Source organism: Schistosoma mansoni (genome assembly GCF_000237925.1).
Source record: "Schistosoma mansoni, WGS project CABG00000000 data, chromosome 3 unplaced supercontig 0124, strain Puerto Rico, whole genome shotgun sequence".
Taxonomy (NCBI): domain Eukaryota; kingdom Metazoa; phylum Platyhelminthes; class Trematoda; order Strigeidida; family Schistosomatidae; genus Schistosoma; species Schistosoma mansoni.
The window spans coordinates 890,177-900,851 of NW_017386010.1; the positions used below are offsets into that span (position 1 = coordinate 890,177).

The following is a 10,675-nucleotide window of genomic DNA, read 5'->3' on the forward strand; positions in this document are numbered from 1 at the left end:
ATGCTTTGTGATATATGTATAGAGGGACACAACATACAGTTTATGATATACGCCTATATAATTTTTGCCATAGTGAGATTACCTGAATTAGACAAAGAAGCACAAATTGCAGAAGATGAAGCCCAAAAAGTCATAAGTAAGTCAATCATTTCAATTCCTTTTTAGAAATGCTGATTCAATTGATTGATCCAATAACGTGAAATAAAAGCCTATGAAACTTTTATTTAAGTTGCTAGGTGAATAGGATTGTTATAACTATACATATAGATTACCACGAACTATACTAAAATCGACCAAGTCAAATTTACTTACTTACGCCTGTCACCCTTGTTGGGACGGCATCCCAAAGCTACGACGGAGCCTCCAGAGGTCCTAAAGGAGTCGTAGAGTTTCCGTCTAATCAGGACGTGACGGAGCATTTTAGAATATCAACGTAGCAGAACATGCCTCCTTGCGGATTGGCAGAATTATAATATCGATATAACAAACGCTACTATCTATAGATACCGATGATTTTCTGTACATTTTGATCCTTACCCAACAAGCACCTCGCCAATCTTCCTTTGTATTCCGAATTCCAACTGTGAGGGCTCTATGCTTTTCAGTGTCGTAGTTGTATACCGTATTCTGTGTTAATCAAGTAGCAAACTTAGTAACTCCTTGTGGCGAAGCACAGACAGCCCACCAGTGTTCTCCATCAAACTATGTCCTCGACAATCCTTTCCAGTTCCTTCCACTTATTATTCATCCAAAAATATCCACTTATTAGTAGCAATGAAATTTTAATTTTGAAAATAGTTTACTAGTTCAACCATTTACGACCGAGGTTGGGGAGATTCAGCTCTCCCTCTTCGAATGCTCTCACATTGCCACGTGCATACAGCCACTGTTAGGATAGTCCTGCTCACTGCCTTCTCCTGGCAGGGATGTTGTTTACGAAATTGAGAGGACAAAAAGCCAATATCCGGCTCTTTAGCCGGTTTGAACGATACGGAGGGTCAAACTTAGCGAGTTAGAATACCCTGACTCCAAACCAACGGTACACATAGGCTCCAGGATCCTGAAGGAACGAATATTGTATGAACCAATCGTTGGTCAGCGGCTATCATGGGACAGCAACTCCTTACGTTGCTCCACTGTGTTGTAGATCAGACCTTTAGGCTGAAGACTCCGGCTATGGCCTTTTAAAAAATCACCACCTGCTTCGGTTTAGGCACCCGAACAGTATCACAATCCATACACGAATCAAGTGACTTGTGTACCAAAGACTAATATTATTTCTCTTTGAATTTACCTTTAAAGATGAAATAATTGATCAACAGGGAAATCATAATGTCTCATTTGGTAAATGTAAGTTGTTACATAACGATTCAAAATAATCAAAATAATATTTCTATTTTAGTAATTGAATGTCAAAAATTATATTATGAGAGTGAACAAGGAATAACCCTGTTGACTGGTATATTCTTTATTAAAAGCTATGTGAAATTTTGTTAAATATTAATGATCATTACAATTTTATAATAGTTGAAATCATGAGCCCATTGAAGCTAGACCACTATGGAAAACCTGGAAGTACTGGACGGCCGTTTCGTCCTATTGTGGGACTCCTCAGTGGTAGTGCTCATCCAAGAACAAAGTTATTGCAATTTTATTACATCATATTAAGATTGTAATTCATTGATCTAAGTACAGCACATTTTCTGTAGAATTAGAATATTTGTATTCCGTTTTTCAGTACGAATATACATAGCTCCATGTTGTGTGTTCGAGTATGGTTGATAAGCTTAATCGATGAATGTAGAATACACGTTAAGGTTGGTTACCTTTAATTATACATGTCTTCAAATGGTCTTTCTTGTATGTTAAGGTTGGAAGATAAGTATTTCTGGGGTTAGACGTAGGGAACTAGATCAATTTAGTGGGTCGTTAAAATAGTAATATTAATAATAATGATAAAATGTTTAATAACTGAGGTATTTGGGACCTGTGTGACAGTGTAACACCATCTACATAAATATAACCGTTAGTATGAGATATGTTGTAATACAAATAGTAAGTATCAGGGGGCAATGTTTTAATCGTAGGTGAAAAAGCATAAGATTTGTTGCATTAAGGCAGATGTATTCATTTTGATTATCCTTGTAGAGCTCAGATATTGGTTTCATACTCCTTATGCACATTCGTACCTGTTTCTAAGTTTCCAGAAACTTGCTATATCTGTTTCACTACTATGGATTAATATACAAATGGAGATTGACATTATAGACTTACTTTAAGTTTCTTAAGTTCCTTAATTTCTCATTCAAGTTTCATGTTTTCATCGAATATAGAAGGAAGCTTTTGTGCTTTAAGTAAACATAAAACCAAAATATAATTGCAGCATAATATGTAAGAACTTTCGTCTAGATTTGAACGAATAGTTTCACAGTATTTGGGTTCCAAGTTGATGTAACACATTAGAAACGAAGAATGTAATTGTAAAATCTCAGCGAATGAATTTGTAGTAAATCCAGAGTTTTTGCTCGACCACTGTATCATTCCTTACATGAAACTGAGAAATATGATTTACATTATTATCAAACATCATGTTGTTTGATTAAGCCCCCAAATGCCCTGGAACGGCCGAGAGGGGGGAGAGTCAGCTCTCCCTCTCCAAATGCTCTCACATGGCCACGCGTATACATCCTCTGTTAGGGAAGTCTTATTCACTGCCTTCTCGCACCACGGGTGTTGTTCACGAAATTGAGAGGACGAAAAGCAAATGTCCGACGCTTTAACCGGGTTGGTGGACACGGAAAGTCCACCTAGGGGAGTTGGAAAACCCTGATTCCAAACCAATGGTGCACATGGGCTGGCTCCAGTATCCTGAGAGAACAAATGGCATATGAATCAATCGTTGGTCATCGGCTACCATGGGACTGCACCTCCTCACGATGCTTTATTGTCTTTTGGATCAGATCTGTTGGTCAAAGGCTCCGGGTGTGGTCCCCTAGGAAAACCACTTGCTTCGGTTTGGGCACCTGAGCAGTATCACAGCCCTCACACAAATGAAATTAGATTTGTGTGGCGCATATGTATCTGGTGCCCCTTTTTAACAATATTTATGTGTTCAAATAAATAAAATAAATTGATTAAACATTTTCAGATGTCATAGGTTATGTGAAAAGAAATTTAGTTGATACAGGTAAGTTCAAGATTGTATCTATGTTGAAATCAATCATCTTCAAGTTATTTAGCATGCACTTCATTACTTTCTGTATAGTAACATACTCTAAAGAATTTGATGAATATTTAATTTTAACCAATCTTATTAGGTTCAATACTGAAAGAAAACTACACTGAACTTATAGATTGTTTTCAAGAACAAATTAAACAGTATCAAAGTAAGAGATACATTTCTTTGAAGTATGATGATACCCCATCGCTACATTGACATGTCTCCTGTCTACTGATCCCATTGAACAAAACTTACTTTGTTATATAGCGAGGTTATCTTGTTATTTTTTTGATTGTAATGAAAGTTACCGAAGAAGCATTGTTAATCATGTTGGTAGAAAAGAATAGGAATTTCCACATTCCGCCTATTGGTAGAATATGTATACATATTTTAACTATTTCAATTAGAACCTACTTACTTAATTAAGCCTGTTACTCCGTGGTGAAGCATAGATAACCCACCAGTATTCTCCATCAAACTATGTCCTCGACAATCCTTTCACTTCTTATTCATTCTCTTCATGTCTGCTTCCAATTCTCATCACAATTTATTCTTTGGCCTTCCTCCTTCCCGTTTCCCTTCAACATTACAAATTAGAGTTTGTTTCGTGATGCAGTTTGACGATTTACCCAATCTGTGTCCTATCCACTTCCAACGTCTTTTCTTAATTTCCTCTTAAGTATGAAGTTCGTTTGTTCTCTCCCACAGTAGGCTATTGCTAATGGTATTCGACTAACAGACATTCAGTATCTTACATAGACAATTGTTTATAAATACTTGTATCTGTTCGATGATAATTGTGGTAGTTCTCGAATTATCAGTCTCGTTCAGTAGAACTGTCTTGACATTCGTATGTTTATGGAAACATGTAGGGTGGAAACGTTTTCTAGCAAAAAAAATATTTGTCAATAACAAGTTTTAAAATCAGCTGAGAATGCTTGGATTAACTTGTTTTCACTATAATCTGACAACATTGATAGTTATACTGAAAACAATGTGAGATTACCGAGGATGACTTTGTTTTGTTATGGAGTCATCAATTTTCAACTTTTCACAGAAGAAAGAATTATGTGATATTAGAGGGGGTTTTGTGGAGATTTTATAGTTTTATATGGTTGAAATCATGAGTTAGTTGAAGCTAGACCATTATGGAAAACCTGGAAGGTCCTTGGTTCGAATCTCGCGAAGCGGGATCGTGGATGCACACTGCTGAGGAGTCCCATAATAGGACAAAACGGCCATCCAGTGCTTCCAGGTTTCCCACGGTGGTCTAGCTTCAATTGACTCATGATTTCAACCATATAAAATTATGTGAAAGTTAGTTTATTTGTTGTCATATTGAGCCATAGTGTTAAAAATGGAAGCGTTTGTATGTGTGATTACACTGGGACGTAGATAGACATATGAATAATTTTATGTACACATATATGAATGAAAACACTCAATGGTATATTTTTTTCAATTATAATAGAAGAAAATGTTCCTTGGGGCTGACATCAGTTCTATCCATCGACTATTCGTTTCAATTTTCTTTTCCTTTTTTTATGCATTTAATCAGAAGAAAGAGACAGTCGTGTTGATTTCGCATGTTACAATGATTTGCCATTAGAACTTTATCAAAGTAATACCCTTTTATAAAATTTATGTTTCATCTTACAGTACAATAGAGGTCAATTTGTGATCTCTTTTGTAATAGCTTTAAAAGTCAATAGACTAAGTGTCTTTTTGTCCACGCTCAGTGACCATATATCAGAATGAATATCGGTTTCCTCCATTTTCTGGATGGGCTTATTTGATGATAGGTTGATGAACAGTAGTTCTTGAATGTAATCTTCCAGATTATTATCTTCATACCATGAAATGAATCATTTATGTGATTGTAGCATCAGCAAAACATTTTTTCAGTTATTAGGTATTTCATTCTTTTGAATAATTTCGAAATTCTAGTGGTTGAATTCGTGAGTCGATGTAAGGTAGACCAATCATAAATGCAACTATTAAAATTAATACAATCTCCATAAAATTCATTCTGATCATAATCATTATGTACTCACTAGTGACTGGCTTCAAGATGATTTCTTGGAGTTCTAATTAGAAGCCGTCACCAGTAGTGTCCAATCCATGTCGTGCAGAGACAGGTATCTACTTCAGATAATGGATGAGTAGTTGCGCAACCATTCATGGATCGATGGAAGTTAAACATTAACACCGTCGGACAGTTTCAGTAGTCTAGAGGTTCAGCGTTCGTGCGCGAAACAGACAGTCCTAGGTTGAAGTCCCTTTGGTGCGAGACCTTGGTTGCACACTGCTGAAGAGTCCTATACTAGGACGAGGTTGTCGTCTAGTACTTTCGGGTTTTCAATGATGATCTAGCTTACATCGACTCATGAATTCAAGTATTAAATTTGCTACAATCTCCACAAACCCCATTCAGATCATAATTTAAAAATTCACTACAAACATATAAATTATCAGTAACACTATATATTTATTCAGTTCAAGTTATGCAAACAGTTTTCATAAGAAGGGGTTTTGTGGAGATTTAGTATTTTTCATAGTTGAAAGCGTGAGTCAATTGAAGCTAGACCACCATGGGAAACCTTGAAGCACTGGACGGCCGTTTCGTCTTACTATGGGACTCCTCAGCAGTGCTCATCCACGATCCCGCACTCGCGAGATTCGAACCCAGGACCTACCAGTCTCGAGCCAGAGCCCACAACCGATAGAACACTGAGCCGGCTGGAATCCAACGGTGTTAATGTCTAACTTCAACTGATCCACAAAGTTGAGCAACCGATCATAAGGTTAATCTACAAAGTTTGCTTTTATATTAATTATCATAATACGTCAACATTTTATTCCACTACAAATGCAACATAATAATCCGTCACTTTTCAAACTCCGTATTTTTGTTAAAGGCATTATCCTTCTCGATGGAACACTAGTTGATTTGTATAAGCGTAAAGCAGAATTCAGTAAATCTTTATGTAAGTACATTGTATTGATATATTTGTATTTGAGTGAATGGTGAAGAGCTTTTCAATACATTTCATAAACTGACTTATATAAGAAAGGGCTCTCAAAAATTTCTTTTCATTAAAGGTAGCACAAATGATTATCTTAAGATTAGATGGTATTGTCTAAATTGGAAAATTTGGAGATTAAACAGTTTTCATGATTGTAAGCAAAGATGGATGGTGACTAGCAGTGGAATCCAGGACGCGCGACACTTCGTTCTATTTGGGACTCGTCAGATGCATCTCACAGTTGATGTTCACTCTGGGAGTCCAACCCAGTACTTTTCGCTTCAAACGCCATCGCGTTATCTACTCAGCTACTGAGTCCTGATAGCCACTTGCTTGTGCAATGGGATGAAGTTTAAATTCTCTTAGTATTGTTTGTTTGAATCTTCTCATGATTACTTCGAAAAAATTTGTCACTTTTCACTTGATGATTCAGTCCCCCATAGGTTACAAATATTTCAAACAGTTTTTTTAATACAAGTATTGTAGTATTCTAATATATATATGATATACGGTTAGCCTAACATTTTATCCCATAACATGTACATTATCTGCGTTCAAACACATGCAAATATTTACAAATGATCACCAATGTTTTCATACACATTGTACAAATTATCAGTTATCAAAACTTAAAAAGGTAAATAGATAACACACTGTCATTTTTGTCTCAGCAACAAAATCAACAATAAGATTCGGAGTGTTCAGTTGACGAGTTCTAAGTCGACGAAATGGATATCATAAATTGCATTGCTAAGATTAAATCAACTAATTAAGTTTGTTAAAGTGCACAAGTTAAGTGAATTCTGATTTTCATTAAAAAATACAATATTTCCTACATTCACTTGAATCACACTTAATTTGATTTTTATTACCATTATTATTATTATATATAGTTGAAGTCACGAGTCAATTGAAGCTAGACCACTATGGAAAACCTGGAAGCACTGGACGGTCGTTTCGTCCTATTGTGGGACTCCTCAGCAGTGTGCATCCACGATCCCGCCTCACGAGATTCGAACCCAGGAGATTAAACATCATTGTTATTATTAGCTTCTGTTCAATATTGTATTTTTGGTACAGTATGAAATTCTCAGCACAATGCATTTCAACAAGATTCCGTTTTTTGTTTACTTCTTGGTCGATTCTGACGATAACATATTGAGTGATCGCCAGATAGAAGTTAGCAGTCTAGTCAATATACATCTAAGCAATGTACACTCTTTTCCCAGCATACATATTGCCAGAAACCACGATGCTTCTGATTGAACCTTCTGTAACTTGTATAACAAAAAGTTGTACACTTTTCAGAAACTTGAGTAGGTTATGCAATTAATGGACATAATGATGTATCAAAACAAGTAAAATCAGATAACTTGTTGAAGGATCTAGATAGAAGGAACAGACAGCCCAGATATTAAGGCAAGCCGCCAATTTATTACAATCAAGGTTAAAATTATTAAATTCGATTTTTTCCATATTTCAGTTTACAGAAGATTCAATTTGGATGTTGCTAGAAAATTAAAACGTTAGTTATATAACATAAAATTGAAATCATCTTTTCTATTCGATTCGTTGAATATTTATTAAGTCAGATAAAATTACGCAATGAATTCAATCAGTGAATGGGTAGAGTCAAAATTATTCAAGCTTTCTTTATACTGTAGAATTTAAAAGTTTAAGTTATCATTAGGAATGGAATCTTAACTATTCTATGAATCAAGCCATCACTATTTGTAAGCACAGATGATTGATGATGGTTAACAGTAGAAAAAATGGCGCACTTCTCGTCATATTCTGGGACTCGTGAACTGGATGTATCTGCATCCCAGAGTTGATGTTTACTCCGGGACTAGAATCCAATACCGTTCACTTCAAATGCAATTGTGTTATCTACTTAGCTACTAATAAGTCCAGATAGCCACTAACGTGTGCAATGGGGCAAAGTTCGATTCATTTTGGCATTATAATGCTTGTGATTTCAGACAATATCTGTTGGGATGATCCTGAAAATTTTTCGCAATAGACATGACAGGCTCAGGAAACAATAAGAAGCATTTTATCCAATCAGCGTTTGACTAGAAGTTTTGCTAGAAATATCACGAAAATGAAAAGTCACATGTAGAGATTCTGATTAATACACTGCTACTATGTTTAGTAGTATTCTGGAATTTTCAGGAAAACCCAAGGACTTCTAAAATACTATAAAAACCCTATATTTTCTGTACATAAACGAGCCTTGGAGTAAAGTGCTTCCCACATATTTTGTGCCTTTTCTCTCGTCTTCAAGTCGCTGTGTAGTTCTAGCTTGGGGGTTATGTGACTAGCTTAGGATCTGAGTATAGCGTTCAATCAGCAAGACTTATCAATATCAAGGCATTCCACATAGGACGTACATATGCTAATAAGAGATCGATCCATTACAGTGTTAAACATAAATGAGAAAATTTAAACAAACAATGTGAAAATCAATTATCACCATTTATATTCACAATTAAACTTGAACAAATTGCCTAATAGGTTATACACTAAGAGAATAGAAAAGATAAACTCTTAGAAATACTAAAACTATGTAGGAGTTTGTACTCTTTACTACTTAATATCTATTCCATTTAATGAGTATGAAATTCTTTATTTAAAATTAAGTATTATCATCATTCATCTTTTAATTTAGAACAAATGTCAAAAGAAGAAAGAAAAACTGGTCAGTAACTAACAAGAAATAAGCATGAATAGTTTTCAGCAGTTTAAAATTGAGACAATTAAAACAACAACAACAAAATAACAGTACTGATAGTAATTGACAAATTTGTAATAGCGTATATTCAAAGTTCAATTCTTTTGTAATCTTAAAACTGCTTTACAAATTCTTCTATGATTCATTGTGTTTAAACTCTTTGCTAATTAGTTATAAATATTTATCTCATTGGAATTCATCAATCAGTCATGATCTATCTTAATATTTATTTTCAATAGAATTTTGAACATTGTTTAAGTTAATTTCTATATTTTAATTAGCTCCCTTTATAAATACATCACCATCCGTTACTATTGATTGATGATATTTTTCAACACCCTATTCTTGAGTGTCATTATTATTACCATCATTAGTATTTGAACCCCTAAGCAATGTTACAAGGGGGTACCAAATACATATGCTCCACACAATAATAATGAGGCCAGAAGCAGTGATCATTGATTTGTGTGAAGGCTGTAATGCTGCCCTCGGTGCCCTAACCGAAACAGGTCGCTTTCTTAGGGGGGGACACTACGAACATTTGACCTACAGGTCTAGTCCAGAAGGTAGTAGAGCAACGTCAGTATATGCAGTCCCATGGTAGCCGGTGACCAACAATAGGTTCATACGCGATTTATTCCCTCCCCGTCCTTGAGCCTAAGTAAACCATTGTTTTGGAATGTGTTTCACGACTCCCCTAGTTGAACTCTCCGTGTCCACCAACTCGGTTAGAACTCTGGATATTCCCTTTCCGCCCTCTCAATTTCGTAAACAACATCCCTGCAACTAGGGGGCAGTGAGTAGGACTATCCTGACAATGGTTGTATGCACGTGGGCATTGAGAGCATTCGAAGAGGGAGAGCTGACTCACCCCACCCTCATCTGTACCAGGATACTTGGGGGCACGTAACCAAAGTGAGCAAAAGAAACTGATACTTTTAGTCATATTTTAATATTTCTCATTTTCTTTGAATCCTAACTATAGATACTAACCCAGAACAACCATTACTTAATTTATGAGACAGTTGTAATTTTATCAATGCAACGTGTTTTTGCAAAATCCTGGAGGCTTGTTTGGAGGATGAAATTAGTCTATCGACTGAGTAATCTATGTTGAGTTCGTTCACTGAAAGTACGGAGTATGTGTGGTTTACCCCTGAAGTAATTTGCTGCATTAGGTTAGTTGTCGGCGGGCTCGCCACTTTCATGGCCCATGATCTGACTCCAATTACATCGTATAATTGATCTCTATTGAAAAATACATGTCACCAACCCTCGTACATAATCGACTTAAATCTCGTTGTTGAATAACGGATGGATGGACTTCGGGATACGCACATTTTGTACAGTCGTTGACAGGAAAGTGAAACAAAATGCAACGATGAGCAATGGAGTAGGCGAGAGAGCTAACTCGATTTAATTAAGCGTGAATCAATACTTATAGTCAGACCAAAAATAAGTTACAGACATGTGATGAATAGGGTGAACAACACGCATACACACAATCATATAACAACAGTCAATATTGATAAGCGAATAACTGAAAAGGTCAAAATGTACCTTGAGAAGAATGAATAGATTAATCTCTCCAGAGGCTAGAATAACCTATGTGGGCTTGATATAGTACCAGCCCTTACTTTATGTCTTTATACAAATAGATCATCTCCATAGACTTCCATGTTATTAGGATTACGA

At 35.8% G+C, this 10,675-nt stretch overlaps 1 protein-coding gene across 1 annotated transcript; it reads left to right on the forward strand.

The window, feature by feature from the left end:
* On the forward strand, positions 1–9,302 carry Smp_029400 (hypothetical protein; the record flags this gene model as incomplete). The annotated part of the gene is made up of 5 exons (XM_018791276.1): positions 1–136; positions 3,318–3,386; positions 4,779–4,841; positions 6,139–6,207; positions 9,262–9,302. 5 exons carry the CDS (start codon positions 1–3, stop codon positions 9,300–9,302), a joined length of 378 nt encoding a protein of 125 aa, XP_018645553.1.
* Positions 9,303–10,675: the final 1,373 nt, after the last annotated feature.